Source organism: Spermophilus citellus, assembly GCF_964194105.1.
Source record: "Spermophilus citellus genome assembly, chromosome: 10".
Lineage (NCBI taxonomy): Eukaryota > Metazoa > Chordata > Mammalia > Rodentia > Sciuridae > Spermophilus > Spermophilus citellus.
In genome coordinates this window covers 116,702,337-116,719,415 of record NC_138197.1, presented here as the reverse complement: position 1 = coordinate 116,719,415, position 17,079 = coordinate 116,702,337, and the positions used below count along the sequence as shown (strand labels likewise).

General features: G+C 39.5%; 1 protein-coding gene across 2 annotated transcripts in view; it reads right to left on the bottom strand.

The window, feature by feature from the left end:
* The window catches only part of SLC17A8 (solute carrier family 17 member 8), a 49,812-nt gene that overhangs the window by 17,313 nt on the left and 15,420 nt on the right, over window positions 1-17,079 (bottom strand). Inside the window, exons 1-5 of one of the 2 annotated variants that reach the window (XM_081311320.1) lie at window positions 16,867-16,954; window positions 16,466-16,718; window positions 10,590-10,708; window positions 8,447-8,561; window positions 5,532-5,619 (exon numbers count right to left, since the gene is read on the bottom strand). In XM_081311320.1, coding sequence (XP_081167446.1) covers window positions 5,532-5,619; window positions 8,447-8,561; window positions 10,590-10,708; window positions 16,466-16,718; window positions 16,867-16,946 — 655 coding nt within the window. In that variant the 5' untranslated portion in view covers window positions 16,947-16,954. Of the gene's footprint in view, window positions 1-5,531; window positions 5,620-8,446; window positions 8,562-10,589; window positions 10,709-16,465; window positions 16,719-16,866; window positions 16,955-17,079 lie in introns of those variants that run through there. The other variant, XM_081311319.1, reaches the window with a different exon arrangement.

Below are 17,079 nucleotides of genomic sequence, written 5' to 3'. Positions count from 1 at the left end.
ATGTACTAGGATGAAATTAGACCCCTATCTCTCATTCTACACAAAACTCAAAGTGGATCAAGGACCTAGGAATTAGACCAAAGACCCTGTGCCTACCTGAAGAAAAAGTAGGCCCAAATCTCCATCGTGTTGGCTTAGGAACTGAATTCCTCAACAAGACTCCTAAAGTACAAGAAGTGAAATCAAGAATCAATAAATGGGATGTATCAAACTAAAAAGCTTCTTCACAGCAAAGGAAACAATCAAGAACATGAAGAACAGCCTAAAACTGGGAGAAAATTTTTACCACCTGCACCTCAGACATAGCATTAATCTCCAGGATATATAGAGAACTCAAAAAACTTAACACCAAAAAAAAAAAACCCAATCAATAAATGGGCAAAGGAACTGAACAGACACTTCACAGAAAAAGAAATACAATCGGTCAACTAATATGTGAAAAAAAAGGTTCAACATCTCTAGCAATTAGAGAAATGCAAATCAAAACTATACTGAGATGTCATCTCACTCCAGTCAGAATGGCAATTATCAAGATTATAAGTAACAATAAATGTTGGCAAGGATATAGGGGAAAAGATTAGCTCATACACTGTTGGTAGGACTGCAAATTTCTCCATACTGGAAAGCAGTATAGATTTTCCTCAGAAAACTTGGAATGGAACCACCATTTGACCCAGTTATCCCCACTCCATGGTATATACCCAAAAGACCTAAAATCATCATATCACAGTGACACAGCCACATCAATGTTTATAGCAGCTCAATTCACAATAGCTAAACTAAGGAACAAAACTAGGTTCCCTTAAACAAATGAATGGATTTTTAAAAAACCCTGATACATATACACAATTGTATATTACTCAGCCATAAAGAAGAATGAAATGATGGCATTAAATGAAAGGAACTGAAGACTATCATGTTAAGTGAAATAAACCAATCCTAAAAAACCAAAGGCTGAATGTTCTCTCTGACATGCGGATGCTGACTCACAACGGGGGGCAGGAGGAGGGAGGAGTGGAAGTTCACTGGTTTGGAGGGGAATTGGGGGGAAATGAGGAGGGGATGGGAATGGGAAAGACAGTACAATAAATTGGACATAACATTCCTATGTTCATATATGTATGAACATATATGTATTCATATTTGTGTAACTCCACATCATGTACAACCACAAGAATGGGAAGTTAGGGGCTGGGGTTATGGCTCAGTGGTAGAGCGCTTGTCTAGCAAGTGTGAAGCACTGGGTTCAATTCTCAGCACTACTTATAAATAAATAAATAAAATAAAGGTCCATCAACAACTGAAATAATTTTTTTTAAAAGAATGGGAAGTTATACTCCACGTATGTATGTATAATATGTCAAAATGTATTCTACTGTCATGTATAACTAAAAAGAACAAATTTTTTTTTTTAAATAAAGGGTTATATAAACCAGATGCAGTAGCACATGCCTATAATCCCAGCAACTGGGAAAGTTGAGGCAAAAGAATCATAAGTTCAAGACCAGCCTAAACAACTTTAGCAAGACCCTGTTTCAAAATTTAAAAAATAGGGGCTGGGGATATGCTCAAGTAGTAGCTCACTCACCTGGCATGTGTGAGGCACTGGGCTCCATCCTTAGCACCACATAAAAATAAAATAAAGGCATTGTGTCCACTAAAGCTAAAAAATAAATATTAAAAAAATTTAAAAATAATAAAAAGGGCTAGAGATGTGGCTTAATGGTAGAGTGGCTCTGGGTTCCATCCCCTGCAGTACAATAAATAAATAAATACTTACACAAATGCCAACTGTTATGGCTTTTGTCACGTACAGAATAACTGCACTTTTTTTTTAACCTCAGAATTCTTCAAGCCGATAAGGAAAGCACTTCAGTATGTGTGTCAGAAAAAGGCTGCTGCTCTGACTGTGTGTGTGGAGAAGGTGGTCTTCTATCCCTGGCCAATATGCTGGGATGGGGTAGGTGATACCAAGGCATGCCTGGGACAGGGAGGGTCAGGAATAACCAAGAGCAACTATGAGGCATTGAGTGCTTTCTATGTGCTGAGTACTCTTCTGAGTACCCTGTCCCCATGATTTTATTCAGCCCTTCAGCTTGATGACTTGGGTGCCAATATTCCCATTTTATAAGAGAAAACAAGCCTAGGGAAGGTGGAGTAAATTGCCTGAGGTCACACAGATGTAAGTGCTTTTCTGTGGGACTCTGAAACCTTCACCTGTAATAATTCAGTCTTGCCTCTACCCAAAAAAGCCCAATAATTCCTCATTGTAAGGAGAAGTCTGTCACTGGGGAAATTACAACTTGACCTTCTTCCTTGTCTATCCAACTCTTCTCTTTCCTTTCAGACAGGGCTCCAATGTCAGCTCCTTGAGCATTTCCCTAACAGCACTTAGTCTTTATATGGCTGCCTGCAGGCCACCCTGGCAGCAGAATGCACTTGGCTTCCTTGTGTGCTCACTGCTGCAGACAGAGGAGGTCCCCAATGACCATTGAGTGGCATGGGGAGGGGAGTAGCAGACTTGGGGGTGGGGATATTCCCCAGTTCCTCCCCATTTACTGTGGGAATTCCAATCTTATTTTCCTCACTGAGCCTCGTTTTCGGTTTTTTTTTTTTTTTCAGCTGTCAAACAATGAAATGTGACTAGATGTTTTCTAGAGTTCTCTTCTCACTCCAGAATCTTTTGATGAAAAACTAATGAACCCCAACCCTGGGTTTCCTTCTATGACAGTTGCTGCGGATGTTCTTTAATAGTGCCACACCTTAACTGAGAAATGTAATAAGGCCAGTGACTTTGATCAGATAACTTTCCTTGAGATTCAGGCCATTTCTTAAATCGGCCCTATTAGGGTCATAAAAACATACTAAGAATGGGGAGTGGCTGCAAGTCATTTTCATTTTGCTGGGAAAATCAAAATGAAAGACTTTAACAAACCAACCATCCAAAGAAAACAAGGTCAAGGTTCCAATAATCCACAAGGTCAGCAGGGGTGGAGACTTACACTCCTCTAGGGGTGGTATAAGTTCAGTAGTAGGGTGGAGATGTTCTTGAACTACAAACAAGAGGCCAGAGATGGCTTCTCCAGATAAGAAAGGCTAAAGATGTAAGAGCCGTCCATGCAATTCCAAATGTGGCACTACACAGGGACATTATTGAATAGTTCATACCAAATTCCCAACAAACACTTTACTGGTATTGTTCTTTAAAGGGGATAAAGAGTGAGGATGTGATAAGTGAAAACACTCACAGAAATAAAGAGGATGAAGTGCAGGTTAGTTTGTCTTAGGAAGGCATCTGAGCTTGAAAAATCAGAGAAGAGAGGTGGAGCAAGATGAGGACTGAGGAAGACCCTCCAGGAATTTCTCTCCACAAACTGACCACTTTGGGCTGTTCTGTTTGAGACAGACCACTTTGGGCTCTTTTGTTTGTGTTTGTTTGCTTGTTTGTTTTGAGATGCTGGGAATCAAGCCAGGTCTTCAAACATGCGAGGCAAGTACTTTACCTCTGAGCTGCAACCCCAGCCTAGACAGACCAATTAGAACAGCTACTCACACACCAAACTATCTTTACTGCAGCTAAGGAAGCCAGCTAGGAAATACTAAGGAGGCTTAAAGAGGAAGAGTTAACAGCTTCCAGAATAAATTCTTTAATTATGAAAAAAATAAAACTAGTATTTGGAATCATGCTGAGAGTAGATTGGCTCATATGGACAATGACAGTGAAATAAGAACTCAGAGATTGTATGATACTAGCTCTTTGAGGAAAAGGACTTTGATTCCTACATAAGGAATCTGAATATCAACAAAGCAGAGAGATCTACTTAGGCTGGAGCAACAACCAGGAGTCTATGGCCAAATCTTCCCACTCTAAACTAGAACCATAAAGGGAGGAGGTTTTATATCTTCCTAGAATAAAAACTAGGAATTTAAGAGTAAACGTTCCTAAAATGATTATGACTAAAATGTATTCCAAATATAGTATGTAAAAGCAACTTTTCTTACAGCAAGTGATTCTTTAATAGGCATAAACTGGTTGGTTTGTTTGTACTGGGGATTGAATACGGAGCCCTTTACCACAGAGCTACCTACCCAGTCCTTTTTTTTTTTTTAATATATTGGGAATGCTTTTCTATTTTTATGAATCCAATGACTTTTTTTTAATTGTCGATGGGGCCTTTATTTATTTATTCATACACAGTGCCGAGAACCAAACCCAGTGCCTCACACATGCTAGGCAAGTGCTCTACCACTAAGCAACAACCCTAGCCCTCCTTTTGGTTTTTTATTTTGAGACAGGGTCTCCCTAAGTTGCTGAGGATCTTGTTATGTTGCCCAGGCAGCCCTCAAGTTTGTGATCCTCCTGCCTCAGCCTTCTGAGTCACTGGGATTATGGTTATGCACCACCACACCAAGTAGAAATTGTGGTGTTTTTTTTTTTTAAAAAGACTGTAACCTCTCATGGGTATTCATTTTAATGATTATACTATAATGAATCAATAAAAATAATAGTTATTTTTAAAAAGAGTGGGGGAGGAAGAAAGCAAACAAAACAAAACAAAAAAAATAAGACCAACCTAAATTCCAATCCTAACCACTTGGGCCATATAGCAAATTTTACACCCTAAGGGGCAAAAAACATACACTTTACAACTGTGTTGATGGCAGCAGCATATGCTGTCCATTTCCTGTTGATCGATACCTAGGTAAAACCCCTCAGAACACTGAGTCCTCCCAGTGATACCAGAAGGGTCAATCCCAAAGGGGTGGCTTAGAGTAAGGCAAACTTAGCAAGGTGAGGTTTGGATCCCCAGGACTTAAAGTCCTATCATGACTTGGGGCCACTAGTCTACGCTGAGGTAAGATGAATGAGGTCCACTTCATTTATATCAGGAATATAATGGCAACAAGTAATTTAAATATCTCTGTGAAACGTGTACATGGTAGTAGTGTGAAGTAAGAAAGTTCCATACCTAGAGTCAGGTGGTCTCATTCCACCTCCTCAATGGAACATCTGTGTGACGGGGAGCAAGTCTTGGGCTTTAGTTTCAATGTAAAAAGAAGAAAAGTGGGAGGCTTAATTATCCCATCTCTTCTATTTTCATACTTGGCAAATGTCATTTGTTGGCTAATTCAACAACCACTTCCAACACAGTCTTTCTTCTCCTTCTCTACTGTAAAGGTGGGAAAACTAGGCTCTTGCTTTCCTAACCTCTGCACATAGGAAAGCATAACACTTGAGCAGAAGTTGGGTAGTGGGTTTGCAAAAGGTTTTGACTTCCTAATGAAAGGGACAAATGGAGCAAGCCTGAGAATAAAAAAATGATCACTCTAAGGACTGCAGAGCAGAAGTCAGAATCTGCCTATGCCTTGATGGATCATTTGAGCCCCAGAATCAACACCAGCAACCACTCGCCTTTGGAATTCTCTTAGGTGAAAAGAATAGACTCTACTTAAGGTCTTAGCAGGGTTTCAGTTACTTGGAGTCAAAAAGCATTTCTAAATGAAACGTACTGTGATTCTAATACCCTTACCACAAAAGGAAGTAGTGGCTAGCCGACTTCTCTCCAAAGGTGGTGCCCACTTGCTCCACATCCCATGGCAGGCTGGATAGGTCACACCCTAGTAGAAAGATTGAAAATCGATTATTAAGTTTGACTCCAATTTCTGTGTTTAAAGCATGGATGCTGCCTCTTTACACAGGCTATAATATAAAAACCCAATATAGACACACTGCTATAGATTGAAGTTTGTATCCCCCATCAAATGCCTATGTGGAAAGGTAATCCCCAGTATGATGGAAATGGGCCTCAGGGAGGTGATTAGGGCATGAGGATAGTCCTCAGGAATAGGATTGATGCCCCTTTATGATACTCCAGAGAGCACTGTCGCCCTTTCTGTCACATGAGGACACATAGAGAAGATGACTATCTATGGTCCAGGAAATGGGCCCTCATCAGACACAGAATCTGCTGAATTTTCCTGATACTTAGACATCCCAACCATGAGAAATTAATTTATATTGTTTATGGCATTTTATTATAGAAGTTCAGACAGATTGAAAAGCCACTAAATAGCATAATCCAGTTATTTTTACTTATAACACAGATACTGAAATTCAAACACAATTCAATACAAGCATGGTGGAGAATTGGAAGGAAGTCTTTATATTTGATATTATTGAAGAATTTTAGTGTTGGAAGTGACTTCCACTGTCAAGTCCCCTCATTGTTTAAAAAGTATTTTATTTTAATGAGGAATGCCATTTAATAACTTTTAACAAGGATTTTTTTAAACATTTATTTTTTAGGTGTGAGTAGACACAATACCTTTGATTTATTTTTACGTGGTGCTGAGGATCGAACCCAGTGCCTCATGCATGCTAGGCAAGTGCTCTACCTCTGAGCCCCAGCCCCAGCCCCAATTTCCCTCATTTTAAGACCCATATTCTGAAGCTAAGAGTCATTAAGTGTCTTCTAGATCTTTGTCTTCATGGCTGCTAATGTCGCATTCTTTCTGCCACTTCAGTGTTTCCCAAAGTATGGCCTGTATCCCTCCAGTGGGACTAGAATGGGAGTAGAGCTGGATTTGAGATGCAATAATAATATACATCTTAGTTATAACTGTTACATATATATTCTAATATGCTTTAGACAAAAATATAAATAACAACCTCAAACCCATAATTTCAAAGATACTGTTGAGTAGACTAAGGGCTTTTGTTTTTATTTTTGAAGAGAGTTGATCTAGGCAATAACAATGGGCAAACAGTAAGACAAGTCATACATGGATATGACAAAGGTTAGAGGTGAATGTCAGAGTTTGGGAAATGTTGCTATACATCAGGAGTTAGTAAATATGACCCAATTTGACCCACCATTTGTTTTTGTACAAGATCTAATAGTAAACAAAGACAAATGGGGGGAGAGAAAGGGAGAGAGAAGGGAAAGCATATGGAAATGGTAGGAGACCTTCAATGATACACAAAATTATAAGAGGTTATGAGGGGCAAGGGGGAGGGGGGGAAAAAGGGGAGAGAATTGAGCAACAGCAGAGGAGGTAGAGAGGGAAGATAGGAGGGGAGGGGAGGGGAGGGGGGATAGTAGGGGATAGGAAAGGTAGCAAAATACAACAGTCACTAATATGCCATTATGTAATAATGTGAGTATGTAACAGTTGTGATTCTGCAATCTGTATTTGGGGGTAAAAATGGGAGTTCAAAACCCAATTGAGTCTAATGTATGAAAGATGATATATCATGAGCTCTGTAATGTTTTGAACAATCAATTAAAAAAATAAGAAAAAAATTAAAAGAAGATACATGGCACACACAAATCATGTGAAAATCAAATTTCAGGATCCAAAATGTTACTGTGAACACAATCCTCCCCATTTGTTTCTACAATATCTGGGGCTCTTTTGTACAATAATGGCAGCATCAAGTAGTTGCGAGAGACACCATATGGACTGCAAATCTCAAAATATTTACCTTGCAGTTCTAAATGATGCTGCTTCCTCCACTGGATTATATCTTCACATCAGACTACACCTTAGAAATTTACAGAGGCTTTTTTCTTTTTTTCATTTGGCAGTACTGGGGATTGAACCCAGGGGCATGGGGAATTCTATACTGAGTTACATCCCCAGCCCTTTTTATTTTTTGTGACAGTCTCTCACTAAGTTGCTGAAAGTCTTAAGTTGCTGAGGCTGCCCTCAAACTTGGAATCTTCCTCTGGAGTTGCTGGGATTATAGGTGCATGCCACTGCATCCAACAGAAATTTACAGATTGATTAATAAATGCATTCACAATGCTTTCACTAAAGGAAAGAGCTCTTGCTATGTGAACTGTGGGTTTGGGGCTTCAGTTTCATCGTCTATTAGAATGAAAGGGGGCTGGGGTTGTGGCTCAGTGGCAGAGCGCTTGCCTAGCATGTGTGAGGCACTAGGTTGGATTCTCAGCACCTCATATCAATAAATAAAATAAAGGTCCATTGACAACTAAAAAAAAATATTTTAAAAAAATGAAGGGGATTAGGTTAGGTTATCTCTAAGATCACTACGGAATGAATAATCATTTATTTTGTATAAATGTGAAGGGGCACAAAGCATTTTAATTAAAATATTCATAACTATAACCATTTTTACCAGAGAGCAGGACAAGTAGGAGATAGAAAAACTGAGTAAAAACAAATTTTCTAAAGACCATTTTGTCTCTAGCAATATCAAAAAGTCAGGAGCAGTGGCTCAGGAGGCTAAGGCAGGAGTATCACAAGTTCAAAGCCAGCCTCAGCGATGGCGAGGCACTAAGCAACTCAGTGAGACCCTGTCTCTAAATAAAATACAAAATAGGGCTATGGATGTGGCTCAGTGGCCGAGTGTCCCTGAGTTCAATCCCCAGTACCCCTGCTCTCCCCCGCAAAAAAATAGTAAGGAGAGTATATCTCCTACCTCCACTAGACCTTGCAAAATCCTGACACACATGACACAGCCGTAGTGCACTCTGGCCGCAGAAGGAATGAACATGTTCAAAGTTGATGTTAAGAAGATGGCAGCTCCAAAAACCCTAGGGGATCAAAGCATCGGGTTATTGGACAAGCTAGTAATAGCTGAGGCACTTCAGTTAAACATCAGCAACCACTCCAACAGCTCATGAAAGAGCCTTATGGAAATTAAGAGAAATAAATACAAAGAAATATATGGTGTGTTAGTGTCTTGGGTACCCAAAGCTAGACTCCTTGGTTGGTTGCTTGGATTCCTATGCTCCAGCCTGTGGACCAATTATGGATACATTTATGGCAACAGTACAGAAATGTCCTGCCTGGAAAGTTGCAAAATGATTAGGTTGAAGTGAACTTGCCAAAGACCCACCAATCTTCCTGGTTTCACCCTAGTGACCCTTCCTATTACTATGGCTTCTGCCTCTTCGAGTTTTTCCCTAATACTTCCCACACTGCTTTCAGTATACCATGAGGGGACACTGACTATCCAAGAAGCATCTTACCCTGACCAGCCCAGCACAAGACAAGCTAGGTGCTTGTCTTAGCCCCTATTTCCTGCCAGTACCACTTGTTATCTCCCTGCCTGGCCCAGGGTGTCCTGGCAAAAAAGAGCAGGCAGCGTTTTCTTCCCTTCTGCCACATGTTAGTGAAGCTTCAGCTCTTTTTACAAGCTAGAAAATCAAATTATGTGTAATTTCTTTTTAGGGCAGAGATGCAAGCAGTAACTAGGTAGCTCATAGCAGCCAATATTTGACACTTTTTAAAAAATACAATAGATAAACAATAAATAAAACCTACAAATTAGCTAAGAGCGCTTGCCTGGTACATGTAAGTCATTCATATTTAAATCTTATGATAATGACTTTCAAATTTTTTATCTTTTTTTAATTTTTTTTAGTTATAGATGGACACAATGCCTTTATTTTGTTTATTTATTTTTACATGGTGCTGAGAGTCGAACCCAGTGCATCACACATGCTAGGCAAGCGCTCTACCACTGAGCCACAACCCAGCCCAAATTTTTCATCTTAACTCTTAAAATATATTTATATTGCAGCCCAGTCTACACTCACACACACAAATGTAACTGCAACAAGTTTCTCAAACATCAATACCTATCCTTATATGCAATGCACTTAAATATATTCTATTATTTATTATTATTATCTTCTTTTCTATTTCTCTCTCTTTTTAAAAGAATGCTCATTGGTAAATCACTATGTTGATTTCACAATCATCTAATGAGTTGTACTTCAAAGTTTGACATATGAGATATACATCAAAAGGGGCCTGGAGATACTTGTACTTGCCTTTTCTGAGACATGATACACTCCACAACATCTCCCCCAAGTGGCTGTCTTCCTCTGCTTGAGTAGCTCTAAGTGACAGAGAACTCACTTCTTATTGAGAAAACTCATTCTGTGATTAAACATTTAATTGGGGGCTGGGGTAGTAGCTCAGTGATAAATTGCTTGCCTAGCATGTGTGAGGCACTCGATTTAATTCTCAACCCCACAAATAAATTTAAAAAATAAATAAAGGTCCATGAACAAGTGAAAAAAAAAAAACACTTAATTGCTCAAACAACTCCCATAGAGTCTTAAAAACATTAAAAACATCTGGAAGTCTAGAGGCAAGTCCTTGACACTCACATGACAGAAACTTTATGGTACTGGGCAATGTTAACATAAGTACATAGGATCACAGAACATCACTGGTCAAAGGGAAATAAAACACAATTTAGTCCAACGTTTTCATTTGGGATAATTGAGGCCCAGAGAGGGAGAGAAAGCAACTCAACAGAGATAACTTGGTGAACCAGATGAGAGGCCAGGAACCATTTCTTCAAGACTCAGAGCTAATTGTTCTCTTTACTACATAATCAATGAGTTGCAAGTACATTTGTTGAAAAGTTAATTGAAAGAGACAATTAAGAGGATCATTTGAGATCAATATCTATGAACTGCATCGATCTAGATAGTTCCTGTTTTTCCATTCTGCACTCCAAAACAGAGAACCAACTATGAAACTTTTTTAAAGTACAAAGAAAGCCACGTTATAACCTGTGCAGCACTCACATCAATCGGTCTTACCTGTTAGCAGCAAACTTGTTTGAAATGAAACCGCCAGGAATTTGTGTCACAATATAACCCCAGAAAAAAGATCCATGGATAAGGCCCACTGTCTCTGGATCCCAGTTAAACTGTGCCATCTGCAAATGAGAAATCGGATACGTTTGCGTTTGTAAGAAAACAACTGACCACCATTTTTCACTGATGATCCTACATAAAGACCCCATGAAGTCCTTCTTTCCTTCTTTTATTCCACAAAGACTTCTATAAGGCCTCTTGCCCATTTTGGATACAGAAGTGATAGCAATGAGAGTCCTTTCTCTAATGAATCTTGCCTTCTAGTGCAAGAAAGGAGAGGTCTGTGCAAATTACTTGCGTACATACGTGTGTGTGTGTGTGTGTGTGTGTGTACACATATATATATAAATACATAGGTGTATTATCTGTATGTATGTGTATTACATATATAAATTAGATATACACGTACACATACAAAATAGTGATGAGTGCTAAATATAAAATAAAACATCTTGTGAAGAAAACAAAAAATCCATTCTAGGATTACTGGGTTATATAGTAGATTATTCAGATATTAGTTCAGTAATAGCATAAAGGGAATCAAAGTCTTAAGTCTCTCATTTCTTAATGAGGGTAATAAAATCCATTCTATCTGCTTCACCCAGCTGCTGTCAATCACCTCATTCCTTTCTCATGCCTTTCTTTCTAAGTGGATAATGCTTCTCTGAAAGCAATGATACCTAAAATGGGCACTTGGGCCTACTAAGAATTTTTATCATTATTTGAGTCTCATTAAATCATAATGGTGGACCAAGGGCTTAAACAGACATTTCTCCAAGGAAGACAGGCAGATGGCCACACATCTATATGAAAAGATGCTCAATGTCACCAATCATCATGGAAATACAAGTCAAAACTATAATGAGATATTAGCTCATACCTGTCTTGATGGCCATTATCAAAAGAAAAATGGGGGCTGGGGTTGGAGCTCAGTAGTAGAGCGCTTGCCTGGCACATGTGAGGCACTGGGTTCAATCCTCAGCACCACATAAAAATAAATAAATTAAATAAAGGTATTGTGTCCATCTACAAGTAAATATATATAATATAATATATATATATATATATATATATATATATATATATATATATTATATATATTTTATTTATTTATTTATTTTAAAGAAAGGATGATGACATGCACTAGTAAGGATGTGGAGAAACTGGAACACTTGCTGCCTGTGGGAATATAGGATGGTGCGGCCACTATGGAAAACAATATGGAGTCTCCTCAAAAATTAAAAATAGAACCAAAAATATGATACAGCAATTATGCTTCTGGGTATTTGTGGGAGGCCATCCTCCCACATGATTTGAGTTACCTCCCTGGCTGGGTGAGAAAGCTCTGACACAGCTGTGTCTAAGCACCTCTCACCCAGCCAGGGAGGTAACTCAAATCACATGGGAGGATGGCCTCCCACAGGTATTTATCCAAGAGAATTAAAATCTGGACCCCAAAAATATCTGCACTCTCATCTCCACTGAAGCAATATTCACAATAACCAAGATTTGGAAATGACATGAACGTCTGATGAGAGATGAATAAAGAAAATGTGGTGTATACATTTAATAAAATACAATTCAGCTTTTAAAAAAGAAGGAAATTCAATAATGTCCAACCACTTGGATGAACTACAGGAAATACGACAGTCACAGAAGAATACCGTTTTATTCCACTCACATGAAGCATCTGAAAGAGTCAAATTCACTGAATCAAAGTGTGATGGTGGTTGTCAGGGGTTGAAGAGAAATGGGGAGTTACTAACCAGTGGGCAGAAAATTTCAGTCAAGCAAGATAAAAAAGGCTCTAGAGAGCTGCTGTACAATACTGTACTTACAAGCAACAATAATGGACACTTACAATTTATTAAGAGAGTAGCTCTCACGGTAAGCATTCTTATCACAATGGAATATTTTAAAGTATAAATTGTATGAACCATTACTATAATAATCCAAGCACTTTGTCAAGTACTGTGGTAGGCTGAAAAATGGTCCCCAAAAGATATCCACATGAAAGCTCTGGTAGATGTCAATGCTACCTTATTCAGAAAACTCGTCTTCACAGATGTGGAAAGTCAAAGACCTTAAAATAAAATATTCTGGATTTATCTAGCTGAGCCCTAAGTCCAATGACAAGTGTCCTTATAAGAGAAAGGCAGAGGGAGATTTGAGACAGAAGAGAAGACACACAGAGAGGAAAAGGCCATGTGAAGATGGAGGGAGAGAATGGAGTCAGTCACAACCAAGGAACTCCTGGAGCCACCAGAAGCTGGAAGAGTCAAGGAAGGAGTCCCTGTTAGAGATGTCAGAGGAAGTGAGGCCCTGTGGACACTTTGATTCCAGACTTCTGGTCTCCACAAACTATAAGAGGATAAATTTCTGCTGTTTTAAGCTATCAGGTTTACGGAAATTTGTTATAGGGAGACTGATACAGGTGTTTAAGATCCAATGAGTTAAATATTAAATTATCTCATTTGATCTTCAAAGGAGTCCTTTTATTTGCATCTCACAATAAGGTGGACGAGGGTTAGCAAAAAATTGCTAGAAATACTGGTTCCTGTCTCCTCCTAAGAGGATTCTGCCTCTCCTCCATGGACTTCTCCCCTGCTGACCAGCATGGCTGATGGGGAGGTCAGAATAGAGAGAGCTAAACCATAGCCGAGACTCAGCTAATCTGCTTTTCCCTCCCCTGGATGGAGTATATTAGCCCCTTTTCAGGCTGGTTCCCTCCTGTCCATGGCACAGACCATCAAAACAGCCATAACAACCTGCTTCCTGCACTTCACTTTCATGAGATTCCCCCTCAGCCCTTCAATAACCCCTTTTTGAACTGGTCTCCCTGTACTTGTGTTCTTTTCAACCAGCAATCCCTGACCAAGACACAAGGGCAACTTGCTCAAGACCCCAGAGCTAATAATAGCAATCAATTTAAAAAGGTCTGGCCAAATCCAAAGCCCATCCTCTTAACCCTATAAAACTTGTGATCGATGGGAAGGACTTTGGATTTTCCTGAAGGTAATCCGAAATAATCACAAGGTTTCTCAACCTTCAGTCATTTTTTTGCTTACCATATGCCAGATACTATTCTTAGTACTCCACATGTTTTAACATTTTTTTTGGACGGGGTGGTTACTGGGGATTGAACCTAGGGCCTTGAGGACACTTGAGCACACTAAGCACTAACCACTGAGTTGCACCTCCAATCCTAACACATAATTATTAAACTAAAAAATAATTATCCACATATGAGCTAAAAAATCACCCTTTATGCCACTTATAGAACACATGCCACATAATTATTTGGAAGATCAATGTATTCATACTACCTCTCCCCACCCCCATTCCCCCACCCTCCCCCCCCCCCTCTCTCTCTCTCTCTCTCTCTCTCTCTCAAATGAGGATTGCAACATTTCTTAATGCAAAATATCTAGCTTTTCTCCCCATAAAATAAAACAAACAGACAAACAAAAGTACCAGCCAGAGCACTTTGTCATTCGGTTGGACGTACTCAGCAGATATCTAAGCTTTGTTCTATTTGGACCAGAGAGAAATTGCCTGATACAAATAGGAGTTATGCTAGAGCTTCTAAAATGCTACTGAACTCCCACTCTTGAGGCCAGAGAAAGTCATGTAAAGCACATTTTAGATCTTAATCAGTTCCTCTAAGACTCCAGAAGGCAAAACCTTAGAAACTAGAGAGCACACACTAGCATTGTTCCTTGGGTTTATCAAATTGTCTTTTCTATATGCCTCAAAGCAGATTCTATTGACCTCGGCCTGTCTTTTCAGGCAACAAACAAATGCAAAACAATCTCATTTTGATCTGGGTCTCAGCAGATAAGTTTTAATTAGTTGGCCTTGCTCACAAAAGGCTGAAAGAATGCATGTGATACCCATCTGAAACCTCACTAATATACATCATTCTTTATTTTAAAAATTCATGATATGCTCCTCCACCTCTATCCCAACCCTGGCACCATCCCCCACAAAAAGGCAGGATATCTTTTTAGGACAGATTCAGCTGTGGCATCAAAAAGAAACTACAAGAATCTCCATGGTGCTGTTTTCCTCTGGCAGAATAATCTCTTAGTTTGAAAAAAAAAAAAAAAAGCCTGCAAGCCAACTGAAGACCTGTTTTTAATGGACTGACATCAAATTTTCCCAAGCCAGCGCTTGGCAGGAGACTGTTCCAGATGATGCTAATAGATATCACATGAAAGAGTATTCTGCCATCAAGTCAGTCCAAGAAAGACTGCATCTCATGTCCCCATCCTGCACAGTTGCATAGGACACAAAACAGTACAGGCAACACCTTCTTCAAAGCACAGCCAGCAAAGCAATGAATTCCCAGTCTGGGAAACTCTAATCTAAACGTTTCTCCAAATACAGGTGGGGACCAGAGAACTATTAGATGCCTCTCTGCAAACACATCTCCATTTCAGGGTATGTGTTCTGTTCAACGAAATATATATTTATTGGGTGCTGGTGGCCATACATTTTAATTTGGTATTTTTCTCCCATAACCTTCTTAATAAACCAGATTTTATGTTTCCAATGAATCATAAAACAATTTAATTAAATCACACCATAGTATGCTTGCTCATGACTACAACAGCCTCTGAACTGCTCCCCAGCCTCCACTCTTGTCTCGCTTGGACCTAGCCTCCTCCCACTGGGCAATGATCATCCTGGAGCATGGGTTTGATTGCCTCTCCCCTTAAGCCCATCCAGGACTCTCTGCCGCATTATCAGGCCTTGTATGACCTGATGCCTATTGACTTTGCTATCTCCATCTCTTGGTGCTCTGCCTTCTTATTGAGAATTCTCATCCTATGGATGGAATCTTATAGATCTGTGAACTTGGATGGGGAAAAGTTGGCATCTTAATTTTCACTAACTGCTAAGTAAAATTTAGGCTTTTCTGCAATTAAGTGCAGAAAACCATCTATAGTAGTTTTTCCGTAGTGACTCTGTTACTATAAGTCATAAACTAGTATGTTCAAATCATACTAATTGTTGCCAGTATCCCAAACTATTGTTTATACTTCAAACTTAAAATTGCAGCAATTGTAGAACGATTGCTAGATTTTTTCATCTGATAAGTTAATAAAGGAGCCCACATGTCTCTGTATCACCAATTTGATTTTTTAATATTTTGATATGTATATTTTAACATAATTGACTTCCTTTTTAATCCGTCGCACTTTGTGTGTGTGTGTGTGTGTGTGTGCGCACATGAGCATGCTGTGGATCGAACCCAGGGCTCAGGCATGGCAGGCAAGCATTCTACCACTGAGTCACATCCCCAGCTCATCCTTTGCATTTGATATTAAGAATTTAACGCATTATCTTTGACAAAATGTTCGTAAGCTATCACCAGGTTGCCAAAGGGATTCATGGCACAGAAAATTGAAATGCTCAGGTCTCAGTTCCTAAATCATAGCCTGTCTGCTCTGTTTCCATCTGTTTCTTTCTCCCTTATGATATTCCTTTTTCTTCCGCCCCACCAAAACTCTCTGTCTGGTCCAACCATCACTTTTCTCTGGGAATTCTTTCATGATATCAAAGTCTGAGCTAGATGAGCTCAAGGATCCTGTGTTTGCTGAACTTAGCCCCTAGAATCCCAAACTATCATCACTTACTGTCTGTCTCTGTAAGGATAAGGGCCCAGCTGAGGCTCACCAGACTCTCCCCATCACTACACAGTGCATGGTAGTCACTCTACACTTTTGCCATATCAATGAATGAGTGACAGTGCTTACTTTCATCTGTACAGCTATGAGAAAAAAAAAAATGTCCTGTGAGATATAGATACTGACCTGAATTTCTGGTTTTCCATCCACATATACAGTGCTGTTGTTGACCATTTCCACAATGGCAACTCCAAGATTACACCGAATCCCAAAGGAGATGCAGAATCCCAGCCCACTCATGATGGCGATGATGTAACGCTTAGGGATGCCACAGCAATGGCAGTCACAGAGCGGAGGGCGTGGCCTGGATGCCTGCACGGGCCTGCCTTCTTCATTTAATTCAATATTATCTTCTTCCTCATTGGTCCCATCAATTTTTCTACATTAGAAAACAATGGACAGAGAAGAAAATCCAGAATTAGAAGGGGTGAGGGAGGTGTACTAAGCAAAAAAGAAAAAATTGTAACAAGAAAAGGAAAACCTGAGGCCATTCTCCTTGGCGTGGAGATGGCCATTTCTCCCTATACCTATTTACAACATCTTCCCGGTGTTCAAATTTCCTCTTCCTACAAGTACACCAGTCACATGGATGATGGCCTCCCTTCATGACCTCATTTTAACTGAATGATCTCTTTAAAGGTCCTATCTCCAAATACAATCATATTCTGAAGTACTGGATTAGAATTTCAACATATGAATTGGAGAAGTGGCAGCAGGGGGTGGGGACATTTCAGCCATAA